Source organism: Prionailurus bengalensis, chromosome C1 (genome assembly GCF_016509475.1).
Source record: "Prionailurus bengalensis isolate Pbe53 chromosome C1, Fcat_Pben_1.1_paternal_pri, whole genome shotgun sequence".
Taxonomy (NCBI): domain Eukaryota; kingdom Metazoa; phylum Chordata; class Mammalia; order Carnivora; family Felidae; genus Prionailurus; species Prionailurus bengalensis.
In genome coordinates this window covers 118,827,552-118,843,107 of record NC_057345.1, presented here as the reverse complement: position 1 = coordinate 118,843,107, position 15,556 = coordinate 118,827,552, and the positions used below count along the sequence as shown (strand labels likewise).

Below are 15,556 nucleotides of genomic sequence, written 5' to 3'. Positions count from 1 at the left end.
ACAATTTAGGGAAATGAGGTAGGTTTGTAAGTCTTGACAGAAAATGCCCTCATTATTGATCAGTAAACAAATGAATTACAATACAGCTTTCAAATGTATAGACGGAGACAGCCCAGATGGCACTCAAGACTATAGCTTTCAAATGGGTCATTAGTCCCCCAGCGGAAGGCTTTCCAAGAAGTACATAGCCTTGACAGAATTTTTTTTTTTAATTTTTTTTCAACGTTTTTAAATTTATTTTTGGGACAGAGAGAGACAGAGCATGAACGGGGGAGGGGCAGAGAGAGAGGGAGACACAGAATCGGAAACAGGCTCCAGGCTCTGAGCCATCAGCCCAGAGCCCGACGCGGGGCTCGAACTCACGGACCGCGAGATCGTGACCTGGCTGAAGTCGGACGCTTAACCGACTGCGCCACCCAGGCGCCCCGACAGAATTTTTTTTAAGAAACTTTTTATTATGGAAAAAATTTAAACCTGTACATCAAATAGAATACTTATCTACTCAACTTCAACCTATAGCCCTTTCTTGTGTCATCCATATATCCACCGCCTCCCTGCCTCCCATGTCATAATCATCACCAGCGCTTTTTTATTGAGATAAAGATGCAAAGATGACCCTCAACAAATCCTCCCATCCCTGTACTTCCACGCTGCTTCTCCCATGAGAGAAGATCAAAATGTCCTACAGTAGATTGCAGTGATGGTTGCACAGCTTTGTGAATAAGTTACAAGTCAGTGAAGTGTGCATTTTAAATGGGTGAATTGTATCACATGCGATATATCTCAATGGAGCAATTTTAATTTTTTTATTAAATTTTAAAAAAATATTTACTTTTGAGAGAGAGAGAGAGAGTGGCGTAAGTGGGGGAAGGACAGAGAGAAGGAGACACATAATCTGAAGCAGGCTTCAAGTTGTCAGTGCGGAGTCTGACGAGGGGCTCGAACTTACCAACCGGGAGATCATAACTTGAGCCGAAGTCAGACGTTTAATGGACTGAGCCATCCAGTCACCCCAAAGGAGCTATTTTTAAAAAGTAGAGAAAGAAAATTTGTTTAATACTACTAAAAAAAAAAAAAAAATGGGCATCTTATTCCCATCCTAGTTGAAAATGGTCTGGCCTGTGACTTGCTTTGACCATAATAGGCAACAGAAGTGACACAGTGTGACTTCTGGGCATTTCCCTTAATAGGCTTTGGGGCCTGAGCCACCCCAACTACCCTGCTAGAGGAAGAGGCGTGAGCCGGACTCAGCTGTTCATTTCAGCCATCCCAGCTAAGATGCCACAGAGAATGAAGCCATTTTGGCAACTCCAGCTCCAGGTGATGTGCCCCAGCCAACACCACGTGGATCAGAGACCAGATGTTCCTGCCAAGTCCAACTTGTAAGTCTTGGGGTGGTGGGGGACCGGCAGGGCCAAATCTCCAGAAGGGGCTCAGTATTTGCCTCTTCTCATCTCAGCTTGCAGGGTCCTCCACTTCAGCCACTTCACACCCTCACACCTTCCAGGGTTGGCTCTCTGGCTTGCCCAGACTGTGGTGGGTGTCCACACTGCCCTTCACCTTACAGCTCTCACCTTAAGCTCTTGCCTCCCTGTCTTGTCACCTCCCATGGCTCCATCTACTCACCGCCAGCCACACTGGCTTTCCTTGAGCAGGCCAAGCACCCAGGTAACAGGGCCTTTGGGGTTCCCTCTGCTCTTCCCCCAGGGGTCCACTGGACTACTCCTTTGCCTCCCTTGGTCTTCACTCAAAGGTCACCTTTTTCTTGAGACCTTCCTCCTCACCTAGCCAGTCTGTCTAAAATGACCACTTCCTTATTCCCCATCTCTATCCGCTGCTTTTATTTTTCTCTCTCTCGTTTAGCACTGCCTAACAGTATTTAATTTTACTAATGTATCTCGTTTATTTTCTGTCTCTCCTGCTAGCACTTAAGCTGCATGAGGGATTCTTGTCTGTCCTGATACGCCTCTGTATCTCCAGGGTCTAGAACACCGCCTGGCCCATCACCGGCAATTTCACAAATTATCTGCGGAAAGAACTGATGAAATGTCCCCTGTCCATGCTATGTTAAACGACATCTATTTCCCATTCCCTGCTTTATTTTTCCTCATGATACCACTATTTTATCTGTATTTATTACCGTCTTTCTCCTTACTACAATGAAAGTTCCTCTAACAAAGGGGCAGTAAATATTTGCTGAATGAATCAATTTCTTGGACGAATAGATGAATGAGTCTAGCGGCACCTGATGCTGGATTCCGAAAGCGCTAAGCTACCTTTGCGATAATACTGACTAATTTGGGGGCTCTCTGCCGGCGTGCACCCCCTCCGAAAGAGGAGGTCTGATAACCATGGTTGGATTTCGGCAGCGCCCCTTTAAACCAGCCGTGGACGCTGGGCCGCTAGCGCCGGTTGCAGATCCGGTAGGGCCTGGCATCGCCTGTTTAACCCGAGTCTCGCCCAGCCGGGAGATTTCCGGGGCGGTGTCATTGCCCATTTAAGATCAGAGCGCCCCGCCCCGGGGGCGGAGCTTAGAAGGGGCTTTAAGGGGCGGGCCGGCGGGAGGCTGGGGTCCTCCGCAGGATTAGCGCAGGGTGGGCGCGCGCCTTAGGCCGCCATTTCTTGGCGTTTCCAGAGGAGCCGCCCCCTCCTCAGTCTCTCTCGGGACCTCTTTCCTTCCGTCGCCGGCTCTCCGTGCAGTCTTCGCCACCGCGCCTCCGTCCCCAGCCCAGGTAAGTGCGAGGCCCAGTGGCCCCGGCCGCGCTGCCCGCACCCGGCTCCGTCCACGCCCCGCTTCGCCTCCCGGCTCGTGGGACCCGTTCCGGCCCGCGCCTGGGCTCCGTGCTCGCGGCCTCGCCTCGGGACCTCGCCTCCGGCCGCCGCTGCTTCCCCAGCCGGCCGGCAAAATATTAAACCTGCTGGGAGGGGAGGGGCGGCGGCGGCCAATCGGGCCCGGCCGCTGAGTTTCGGGCGATACCGTGAGCCGCAGCCGGGAGTCCGGGGCAAGGCCGGTTAATGTGTGCCGGTTCAACCCCTGCCCGGTCCCGACTCTCTCGTGAGTGGCCGAGGGTCGCCCTTCACCGTGAGTTCTCGAGTTAGCCGTCTGGTTGGCGAGGGGGATGTGGCAGGTCAAGGGAAAAACCCACCTCGAGTGTGTGTCACGGTTTTACAACAAAAACCCGGGTGGACTTCGGGGGTTGGTTTGCGTTTGACCGAAACTTCAGCCGCTTGGCAATTGTGAGAGGCAGGTGTGTTCCCAGCAATGGCGGGATCCAAAGGACCCTCCCCGCCCCCACTCGTGGAGCTGGGCGTGTTCTTCGTGGGTTCTTCGGTGTGTGAACTCTAATGGTACCTGTCACTACTTTTGTGGTTACTAAGTCTCATGAATTTTAGCTAAGGGTAAGAAGACCCAAGTCTTTTAAACCTCTCAGCCACATTTTAAATCAGTATCAGAAGTATTTTTTTTTTAAGAGGGGAAGAATTACCCTTAACTCCATTTCTGGCATTGCTAACACGTTGTTGAACCCTACTTAAGATAGTGAATTATTCGTACATGTAAGCTAGTTTGCAGAGTTTTCTTCTTTTATAGGTAACCTTCGTTAGCAAATGATAGGTATTACTTCTGTTGAATTATTCTTTTACAAACGTTTTCTCTGTTGGGATTAGTGGGGCCAAAGGTATTAATATCTTCATGGCACTTCTGTATATGGGTATATTGCTTTATCAAAAAGCAATTGCCTACCAAAGAATGTGGCCATCAGTCACTTAGGAGCGTGTACATATTTCATGACAAACTTCTGAGTTTTTAGATTAAAAAAAAACCAAACACCTGCAGTTAATACAGTGCGTTTTTATGATTGTAAAGGAAACCTTTCTTGTTCATTGCTGAAAAATTAGAAATCACAGATTAAAAACTAGCACTAAAAAAACATATAAACCTACTCTCTGAGAATTCCACTGTATCATTTTAGTGTCAGAAGTTCTTTATTGAGTTCCTAATATGCTGATTACTATGCTAGCTAGGTCATCTTGCTGAATGAGTCAGACCAGGTCCTTGAGTCTTAGTGGGGAAGTACACAGTTAAAAAAATAATTAAACAATTGGGTGTTTAATTACAGTTTTCTAAGTGTTGAAAAGTCTAAGGGTATTGAAAGGAGTACCTCATTTAGACTCAGGAGTCAGGGAATGCTTTTCTGAGGAAATGGGGGAGACTTAAAGTGGAAAAAGAGCATTCCAGAAAGATGGAACAGCCGAAACAACAACAAAACAACAAAAAAGGCCTGCAGTTAAAAAGATTGTTGGATTGAGCAGAAGGGATACCAGAGCAGATTGAGCAGCTGGGAGTAGGCTGTCTGAAGGGTCAGGCAGGTAGGAGGAGGAGCTGCATCAGGGAGCAAGGCCACTAAAGGTTTTTAAACTGGGATCAGATTTGTGGTTGCTAAAAATCTGCTGTAGCGTTAAGAATGGAAATAGCAGTTGGGTGGAAAAAGTGAATTTTGAAACATCTTTTTTTCTTTAAATAATTTTTAAAAGCTCTTTTGACACCTTCATATATTCTTATTATAGAGGACTTTGGTACCTTCACATGACCCTCTCCAGAGATAACCTCCCTTAACAGTTGCATGTTTTAGTCCTTTTGCATACATGTAGGTATCCCACACCAGGGTGGGATAAAACTTAACCATTTTTCTCTGATTTCATTTTTAACTTAAAAATATTGTTGGTGTCTGAGTCCACTGTATTTAAAAAACAGTTGTGTTGTATGCCAGTTGATGTACCATAGTTTGTTTAACCGCTTGATGGACACATTTAAAATTGTAAGGCAGTTATGCCCTGAAAATCCTTATTTCTACAACTTGGATCACATCCTGTTTCTTTAGGATATCTTATCAGAAGTAGAATTGCCAAATGAAAGGGTATGCACGTAAACATTTTTTTTAAAGATTAACATTTTTTTTTTTTAACATTTATTTATTTTTGAGAGACAGAGACAGAGCATGAGTAGGGGAGGGGCAGAGAGAGAGAGAGGGAGACACATAATCTGAAACAGGTTCCAGGCTCAGCTATCAGCACAGAATGTGGGGCTTGAAGCCATGAACTGTGAGATCATGACCTCGGTTGAAGTCAGACGTTGAACCAACTGAGCCACGTGGGTGCCACATTTAAAGATTTTTTTAAAAAGTTTATTTATTTTTGAAAGAGAATTCCCAGCAGGCTCTGCACCATCAGCACAGAGCCCAACTCAGGGCTTGAACCCAAAATTCACAAAATCATGACCTGAGCCAAAATCAAGAGTTGGACACTCACCTACTGAGCCACCCAGGCGTCCTTGCACATTAACATTTTTGATAGTGTGGCCAAATCTTCCAAAGAGGACAATGTGTGAGGGTGATTGTTTATCCCATATCCTTTTCAACACTGGCTGTCTTTTTATTTTTTTATTTTAGAGAGAGAACACCAGCAGAGAAGAGAGGCAGAGGGGGAAGAGAAGGAATTAAGTTTATTTATTTTGAGAGACAGGGAGAGAGAGAGAGAGAGAGAGAGAGAGAGAGAGAGAGAAAGAGAGAAAGAGAGAGAGAGAGACCCCCAAGCAGGCTTTGCACTGTCAGTGCAGAGCCCATTGTGGGGCTCGAATCCATGAACCATGAGATATGACCTGAGCCGAAATCAAGAGTCGGGATGCCCAACTGAGCCACCCAGGTGCCCCTCATTTCTTTGACTTTAAATTCTTAGTCCATCAGAAATTTATTTTCATATACATTACTTTTTCTCTTTTTAAGTTTATTTATTTATTTTGAAAGAGAGTCAGTGAGTGCACACGGGGAAGGGGTGCAGAGAGAGAGGAAGAGAGAATCTCAAGTTGGCTCTATGCTGTCAGTGCAGAACCCAACTCAGACTCGAACTCACAAGCCATGAGATCATGGCCTGAGCCATGAGGTGCCCCTCATGTAAGTTGCTTTTATATTTTGTAAAAAGTAGTTGTGACATTTGGTTTTACGGTTCAAAATACATAGCTATTATATTGTGAAGAACCTTTGTTTTTTCTTAGCAGATTAACTACTTGTATAATGAGTTTTTATTTTCAAGGGAGAAGATAAGGTAAAAGTCAGGAAGCTTGTTTTTTAGTTCATTTGCTTCCTAGGAATCTCTCAGTTGTGCATTTTGAACATTGTTTTCCCTAAGAAAAACTTTTATTTTGGAAAAATTCAACATACACAGAAGTAGAAGAATATAATTAACCCTCATATACCTATCGTAACAGCTCTGACAATGGCCAGTTACCTGGGCAATTTTAGTTTCTAGCCCCACTTAACTCCTTTCCTTGTATTATTTTGGTGCAAATGCTAGGCATTGCATCATTTATAAGTATTTCTGTATGTATCTTTAAAAAAATAAGGACTTTTGGGGGAACATATCTTTAAACTATTGTATCTAAACTGTTGAACATATCTTTACACTATTGTATCTAAAAGAAAAAGGGCAGTAATTCGTTGGTTATCATAAACAAGCCAGTCAGTTTTCAAATGTGTGCATGTATAATTTATGTCCTTGGGAAGTTCAGATGACAACTGTCATGTCTTTGCTAGTTTACCTAATTACATAGGAGTATGCGTGCTTGTAAAATGAGGATTTATAGCAATTGAATTTTTAAATACATTGGTATTATTTCAGCATTTTGGCTTCTATTTTCATCATATTTACAAATGCATCTAGTTTAAAGCATCAACTGGTTATACAGGACTTCTTTAACATTTAGTTTAAATTTTTTAATTAGTTTATTTATTGTTTAATTTACATCCAAGTTAGCATATAGTGCAACAATGATTCGGGAGTAGATTGCTTAATGCCCCTTACCTATTTAGACCATCACCCCCCCCCCCCAACACCTCCAGTAACCCTCTATCTGTTCTCTATATTTAAGAGTCTCTTATGTTTTGTCCCGCTCTCTGTTTTTATATTATTTTTGCTTCCCTTCCCTTATGTTCATCTGTTTATTTTAAATTCTTCATATGAGTGTCATATGATATTTGTCTTTCTCTGACTAATTTCACTTAGCATATACTCTCCAGTTTCATCCACGTAGTAGCAAATAGCAAGATTTCATTCTTTTTGATTGCCGAGTAATACTCCATTCTATGTATATATACCACATCTTCTTTATCCATTCATCCATCGATGGACATTTGGACTCTTTTCATACTTTGGCTATTGTCGATAGTGCTGCTATAAACATTGGGGTGCATATGCCCCTTCGAAACAGCACTTCTATATCCCTTGGATAAATACCTAGTAGTGCAATTGCTGGGTTGTAGGGTAATTTTATTTTTAAATTTTTGAGGAACTTCCATACCATTTTCCATAGTGGCTGCACCAGTTTGCATTTCCACCAGCAGTGCCAAAGAGAGCCTCTTTCTTCACATCCTTGCCAACATCTGTTGTTGCCTGAATTGTTAATGTTAGCCATTCTGACTGGTGTGAGGTGGTATCCCATTGTGGTTTTGATTTGTATTTCCCTGATGATGAGTGATGTTGAGTATTTTTTATGTGTCTGTTAGCCATTTGGATGTCTTCTTTGGAGAAGTGTCTATTCATGTCTTTAGCCCATTTCTTCACTGGATTATTCATTTTTTGGGTGTTGAGTTTGATAACTTCTTTATAGATTTTGGATACTAACTCTTTATCTGATAGGTCATTTGGAAATACCTTCTTCCATTCTGTCGGTTGCCTTTTAGTTTTACTGATTGTTTTCCTTCGCTATGCAGAAGCTTTTTATTTTGATGAGGTCCCAATAGTTCATTTTTGCTTTGTTTCCCTTTCCTCCAGAGACATGTTGAGTAAGAAGTTGCTGTGGCCCATGTCAAAGAGGTTTTTGCCTGCTTTCTCCCCGAGGGTTTTGATGGGTTCCTGTCTTACATTTAGGTCTTTCATCATCCATTTTGAGTTTATTTTTTGTGTTTGGTGTAAGAAAGTGGTCCAGGTTCATTTTTCTGCATGTCGCTGTCCAGTTTTCCCATTACCAGCTGAAGAGACTGTCTTTATTCCATTGGATATTCTTTCCTGCTTTGTCAAAGATTAGTTGGCCATACATTTGTGGGTCCATTTCTGGGTTCTCTATTCTGTTCCATTGATCCGAGTGTCTGTTTTTGTGTCATAAACAGGACATCTTTAATGATAACATCAGACAGCTTAAAAAAAAAAATTAGATCCGAAATTGAATTAGGATCTAAAGTAGGTCCACGCATTGTGATTAACAGATATGTATGTATTTATTTATTTATTTATTATTTTTTTAAATAAAAAATTTTTAATGTTTATTTGAGAGAGAGTGAGCGCGTGTGCAAGCAGAGCAAAAGCAGGGAGGGACAGAGAGACAGAGACACAGAATCTGAAGCAGGCTCCAGGCTCTGAGCTATCAGCACAGAGCCCAACACCGGGCTTGAACTCATGAACTGCAAGATTATGACCTGAGCTGAAGTCGGATGCTTAATTGACTGAGCCTCCCAGGCGCCTGAAAAGATGGATATATATTTTAAGTCTTATTAATCTGTAGTTTTCCTTACATCTCTTCCCCCCTTGCAATTTGTTGAATAAACTGAAATGTTTTAAACAACAAATTTATCATGTATGTTTTGTGCTTGTGTTTTCTTGCAGACGCTTTTTAGCTATGATCTTTGATAATTTTTTCTCTCTAAAATATGCATACATTTTACATAAATTGCTCTGTGACGTAGTAGAAAGAGACCAATATTTGGAGCCAGAAAAATTAGACTTTGAGCCCCTCTCTTCATTATTTACTAAATAATGGACCTGGCCAATGGTCTCATTTATCGGACCCTTAGTTTACTCGTCAAAATAAGACAGTATTTTGGGGAGTTTTTCTAAGCAGCAAGTAAGATTCTTTACTAACCGTTTATTGTACTTGTTGATGAAGTCTATTCAAAATAGAAATTGTGTCTTCAAGGAGCCAATGATAAAGGAGACAGACATGTAAATGAATAATTAAAATCTGATTAGTGAAACAGTAAACAGTCTTCAAGTTTCAGTGGAAGTGTGATGATGGGAGTGACTCTTTGGCAATCAGAGAATGGTTCTCAGGGGAGGTATAGGTGGAATTGAATTAAATAGATCGGGATTTTCTGATACATGGGCTTTTGACATCTGGGTTAATAGTACCTTTCTTAGGTTGCTGAAATAGTACCTTTGTAAGGTGCAAAGGGAGCAGTGTCTGAAGAGAAACCTGGAGAGAAAGAGACAGGGCCAGATGTTCTATTTGAGTGCTTTTGTAAACCAAAAACCTATCTAAAATTTTATTTTCTTGGTAGTTAAGCAGATGAACATAAAAATGACACCTCATGGGGCGCCTGGGTGGCGCAGTCGGTTAAACGTCCGACTTCAGCCAGGTCACGATCTCGCGGTCCGGGAGTTCGAGCCCCGCGTCGGGCTCTGGGCTGATGGCTCGGAGCCTGGAGCCTGTTTCCGATTCTGTGTCTCCCTCTCTCTCTGCCCCTCCCCCGTTCATGCTCTGTCTCTCTCTGTCCCAAAAATAAATAAACGTTGAAAAAAAAAAATTTTTTTTTAAAAAAATGACACCTCTTAGGGCTTTGCCAATTTACTCAATTATGTAGGAATATCCATACTTATCCATATGTGTGATATGTGTATGATCTTCAATTTATAGGCATTATTTTTTAATGTGCTGGTATTTAGTTTTAAATTACCTTTTAATCAAGTTTATAAGTGTAACTAGTTGAAAGTCATCTAATCCGAAGTCTTCTTTTGAAAAACAGTACTCTCCTGAGTTCTGTTCCCTTTAAGACAACCACTTTGATTTAAACATATTTTTACTGTCACTTCTTGATTTTTGGTTTCAGGAATTACCAGTTGAATTCCAACTAGGCAAAATGAGGAATTGGCTCTCTGTCCACATCTACCTTTATTATTTATCTTATAGTTACTTTATAGTTGTGTTTAGATCAATATTTAGTGTTTAGAGTATTATGAATATTTAAAATATTAGGTAAGTCATGTAGTATACTGTGATTCCTTTTTCTGCTTGACTTCTTGTTTTCTCTGGAATTAATAATTGTCTTATTTGCATAAATTAGACATTAGGTTAGCAAAGTAGTTTTTTTGGTGTTACCATTTTGTGTTTGTTGTATTTTTAAGATTACTAAACCTGTCTCTTAATAAAGACATGAAAGGAAATTGCATTAACATAATTTAACATTATAAAGAATTGATTTTACTAAATAGCAATTTAAAATATGTAAGAAATAGAATATTTGATAAAAACATAAAATTTGGATTATATTTGTATTTTAGCTGAAATAGGTGATTTTTTAAAAAAAGATTTTATCTTTAGTAATTTTTTTTTAATGTTTTTATTTTTGAGAGAGAGAGAGAGAGAGAGAGAGAAACAGAGCACAAGTGGGGAAGGGGCAGAGAAAGAAAGGGAGACAGAATCCAAAGCGGGCTCCAGGCTCCGAGCTGTCAGCACAGAGCCCTGCACGGGGCCCGAACCCACAGACCACACGATCATGAACTGAGCCAAAGTTGGGCGCTTAACCGACTGAGCCACCCAGGCGCCCTTTAAAGATTTTATCTTTAAATAATCTCCCCACCCAGTGTGGGGCTCAAATTTGTAATCCCAAGATAAAGCATCGTGTGCTCCACCCACTGAGCCAGCTAGGCACCCCTTTTTGTGTTTTTACTGTGATTGCTCAGAAAAGAAATGATACTTCTTAGGATTGTTAGTGATCATCAAAGGATACTTTAGCGAATGGATTGTTTCCTAACATTTGTAGAGGTATACGGCTATTGTACATGAAATTCATTGATCCAAAAGACCTGATAAGCTTAATTAATGTTTGTTGTCTTCTGTCAACTCCTTATAAAATAGTCCAGTAAGTTTAGAAATGCTGTAAATTATAGCTCTATTTTATATAAAAGTCTTCAAAAACTTGGAATTAAAGTAGCCAGTTTTAATTATTTTTTTCAAATTTATTTGACCAGAAACCTTTTTTAATAGTGTATCCTAATACCATAGGATTTTAGTAAATAACACCATATGTCTGACTGCATATTGTGGGGAGTCTTCTGATACTTTTTTCTGTCTGGTTTTTACAGTGACAAAAATGCTGAGCTTCTTCCGTAGAACACTTGGGCGTCGGTCAATGCGTAAACATGCCGAGAAGGAACGACTCCGAGAAGCTCAACGAGCTTCCACGCACATTCCTGCAGCTGGAGACTCTAAGTCCATCATCACGTGTCGGGTGTCTCTTCTGGATGGTACTGATGTTAGTGTGGACTTGCCGGTATGTAGGTCCTGCTGAACTTTTGCAAATTCTATATGAGACCACTTTCTGCATTTGAATTCTCTACTGTTACCTTCCTGGGGAAGTTAGGTAATATAGGTTAGTATGCATCAGGCACTGTAATGTTCAAGTACACGGATCAGGTAATCTTAGATACCCAGAATGAAAATATTTCTTTGGGATTAGTGGAACTTAACCTGAAATATTTAAATGATAGGGCGGTTATTGGCACAAAACATTTGTGTGTTTATGTGTGTTCCTTAGTGTAGCTACATATAGGGTACTCTAGTGGATTTTTCACAATCCTTATTGAGCAGTCATTAAAGTAATGAGAATCTTTGGGAATGACAATAATACTTACATGTATACTACAGAACTTTTAGTACTCTATACTTTTCTGTAATTTTCAAAACACTCCTCACTTTTTTCAAAATAAATACTTCCTCAGCAGTTTAGTGTGCTTGCAGAAATTTTAATGAAATGGGGTAAAAGGACTTCATACTCATCAGCTCTGTCTATCCCTTTGCTCCCAAACTAGTTTGCGGGGGAGATTTTTTATACACTGTAATCTTTATTTCAAGACAGGATGTTGTAATTTTATTCAAATTTTAGGTGGTTTCTTTTTCCAGTTATGAATATATAATTATAATTCACTATGAAACAATCTGATATATTTGAAAGGGATTGACTTATTCCTTATAGGCCTTTTTGAGGGGCAGAAGAGGTAGCTATATGGTTTAGGGGGAGTTGAGTTTCTCTCTAAGCTATTTACTAATACCAAATGTCTTTGTTCTGCATTAAAAGATTTATGTAACTAAGCTGTAAAATGTGTGATTGGATGTGTCATTGGATGTTCCCTACTATCTTCCCTCCCTACACATTCTTTTTAGTATACGCCTATATACCCAAAATGCAATAAAAAAGTCTTTGTGCGAGGTGGTAGCGTAAATGCTGCTACACTACACAGTTGAATAAACTCTAGAAGACCTTTAACTTAACCTTTAACTCACAGTGAGAGAATAAGGAATTGGATAGTTTAAACGAATATTCTGATTAATTGAATAATTTAGAATGTACTAGGCACGTGCCTTACACATCTTAAAAGTAATAGAACGTGATAAAATTAAACATAGGGTTTCTTAAAGTGTTTTGAAGTTGTCATCATGAGTACGTATTTATTATCTTTCTATGTTAGACTGGACATCTTTAGGGTTTTTGATTCTGGAATACTTGAAGGCATTTACATTTTCTTCCTGTAAGGCTTCTTGAGGGTTTGTCAGACATTCCAGTATGTGATACTTTGTGAGGAGTTTTCATATTCATTTCTTTCTTGATAAGTATCTTAAGAGTTTTGTGTACTATTCCATTAAAATATCATTAGATATGTGATAAAAAGCTTGAGATTGCTGTGTAAGAGACCAGAAAGAAGTTTATTATTACCTAATGGTTGAAGTATGAAGTCTCACGGTTGTTGATGGGGGGGCTGATACTAGGAAAATAGGCTTTGTGAAAGAGCTTTTTAAAGAGATAGGCTAGGGGCGCCTGGGTGGCTCAGTCGGTTGAGCGTCCGACTTTGGCTCAGGTCATGATCTTGCGGTCTGTGAGTTCGAGCCCCATGTCGAGCTCTGTGCTGACAGCTTGGAGCCTGGAGCCTGCTTTGGATTCTTTGTTTCCCTCTCTCTCTGCCACTCCCCCGCTCATGCCCTGCCTGTCTCTCTGTGTCAAAAATAAACATTAAAAAAAATAAAAAAAAATATCATTAGATATGTGATAAAAAGCTTGAGATTGCTGTTTTAAGAGACCAGAAAGAAGTTTCTTATTACCTAATGTTTGAAGTATGAAGTCTCACGGTTGTTGATGGAGGGACTGATACTAGGAAAATAGGCTTTGTAAAAGAGCTTTTTAAAGAGACAGGCTAGGGGTACCTGGGTGACTCAGTCAGTTAAGTGTCTGACCTCGGTTCAGGTCATGATCTTGCAGTCTGTGGGTTTGAGCTCCACGTTGGGCTCTGTGCTGACAGCTCAGAGCCTGGAGCCTGCTTCGGGGTCTGTGTCTCCCTCTGCTCCCCCCCGCCCCCCGCCAAATAAACATTAAAAAAATTTTTTTTTTTAATTTTTTTTTTTTCAACGCTTATTTATTTTTGGGACAGAGAGAGACATAGCATGAACGGGGGAGGGGCAGAGAGAGAGGGAGACACAGAATCGGAAACAGGCTCCAGGCTCTGAGCCATCAGCCCAGAGCCTGACGCGGGGCTCGAACTCACGGACCGTGAGATCGTGACCTGGCTGAAGTCGGACGCTTAACCGACTGTGCCACCCAGGCGCCCCTAAAAATTTTTTTAAAGAGGCAGGGTAGAGTGGAGGAGAAGCTGCACTAGTTTTGTTTGCTTATTTGTTTGTTTGTTTTTAATTTATAAAATATTTCGTTTTGAGAGAGGCAGAGAGAGCATGAGCAGGGGAGGGGCAGAGAAAGGGAGGGAGACACAGAATCTGAAGCAGGTTTCAAGCTCTGAGCTGTCAGCATAGAGCCCAGCACAGGGCTTGAACCCACAAACCGTGAGATCGTGACCTGAGCTTAACCAACTGAGCCATCCAGGTGCCCCAAAATAACTCGTTTTTTTTTTTTGGTTTTTTTTTTAATTTTTAAAAATATTTATTTGTTTTTGAGAGAGACAGAGTGCAAGTGGAGGAGGTGCACAGAGAGAGAGGGAGACACAGAATCCTGAAGAAGGCTCCAGGCTCTGAGCTGTCAGCACAGAACCCGATCCGATGCAGGGCCTGAACTCATGAACTGCGAGATCATAACCTGAGCCTAAGTCGGATGCTTAACTGACTGAGTCACCCAGGTGCCCCCAGCACTAGGTTTTAAAGTAGTGGAACAAATGGCTAGTGACTGGTATAGAATGGTTTCCTATGCTTGGTATGCTCAGTAGTGTGGATGTGATTGCTTGATCAAGGCCAGAAATACTAGCTGACCTCTCACATAGACAATTGCAGTGAAAAAGCCAAGAGTTTTAGGTTTGACTCTTTGGGGAACTAGAACAATTGCCTTTTCAGCTCTGCAGGTGAAATCCTAGAGTTGGTAAACTAATTCTAGATCCTTTCATGGGTATAAAGTGGGCATTGGCCTGCCAGCTAAACTGTTTTACTAAAAAAAAATAGACCAGAGGAATGTTAATTTCTAAAAAAGAAAGTCCCCTCCCCCCCTTTTTTTTATTTAGCTTCTCAACCAGTCTAGTGTTATTCCGAAAGAGGATTTAGAATTGATTTTAGAAATTGGATGAAGCATATACTCATTTCCCACTAGGATTAAGGTCACTAGTGATCATAACAAACCAGTGTGGAACTAAGATGATTGCCTAGGCAATATGTAAATGATCATCAGTGATTAAATAGAATGCTTTAAATCTTCGGACTTCAACTTAGTATATACTGGTAGTATGGCCATTTTTTCCTTTTGCTGACTTCTTCCTCTCAAAACTGAGGGAGGGATTTAATTATCTTCTCTCCTCCCCACCTACTCCCCCTCCCCCTTTTTAAGAAATAACTACAGGGGCGCCTGGGTGGCGCAGTCGGTTAAGCGTCCGACTTCAGCCAGGTCACGATCTCACGGTCCGTGAGTTCGAGCCCCGCGTCAGGCTCTGGGCTGATGGCTCAGAGCCTAGAGCCTGTTTCCGATTCTGTGTCTCCCTCTCTCTCTGCCCCTCCCCCGTTCATGCTCTGTCTCTCTCTGTCCCAAAAATAAGTAAACGTTGAAAAAAAAAATTTTTTTTTTAAAAAATTAAAAAAAAAGAAATAACTACAGAAATGCCTAATGCCTTTTGGTGAATGATAAAAGCATCGGGTGGAAATTTCTGACTGATTTTTAAATTTTCTCTTTGGAAATGGCCACAGAAACTTTGTTGATTTATGATCTTAGTGTTTAGTAATAGCCTGTCTTGTATCATTCTGCATCTTTCGAACTTTAATAGAAAATGTTTGATTAACCAATTTGGTAATTTAATAAACCTATTTTGCTGATGTAGATGCTGAAGGCTTTAAATTGTATAGCCCATGTGTGGTTATACTTTTATTTATTATATATATGTTTTTAATTTTTTTAATGTTTATTTTAGAGAGAGAGAGAACGTGAGTGGGGAGGGGCAGAGAGAGGCATTGTTAAGATGGCAGCACACCCCATGTTGATCTATAGAGTCAACATAATCTTCACCAGAGTACCAGTTGATTCGTTTATAGAAATTG

The 15,556-nt window shown here is 41.0% G+C and overlaps 1 protein-coding gene across 4 annotated transcripts in view; it reads left to right on the top strand.

Moving 5' to 3' along the window:
• The first annotated feature begins 2,552 nt into the window (after positions 1–2,552).
• EPB41L5 (erythrocyte membrane protein band 4.1 like 5) overlaps positions 2,553–15,556 on the top strand; it is a 141,457-nt gene continuing 128,453 nt past the window's right edge. For 2 of the 4 annotated variants that reach the window (XM_043576566.1, XM_043576565.1), the window contains exons 1-2: positions 2,968–3,082; positions 11,128–11,315. In XM_043576566.1, the coding sequence (XP_043432501.1) occupies positions 3,016–3,082; positions 11,128–11,315 (255 nt within the window). In that variant the 5' untranslated portion in view covers positions 2,968–3,015. Of the gene's footprint in view, positions 2,733–2,967; positions 3,083–11,127; positions 11,316–15,556 lie in introns of those variants that run through there. The other 2 variants (XM_043576567.1, XM_043576568.1) reach the window with 2 other exon arrangements.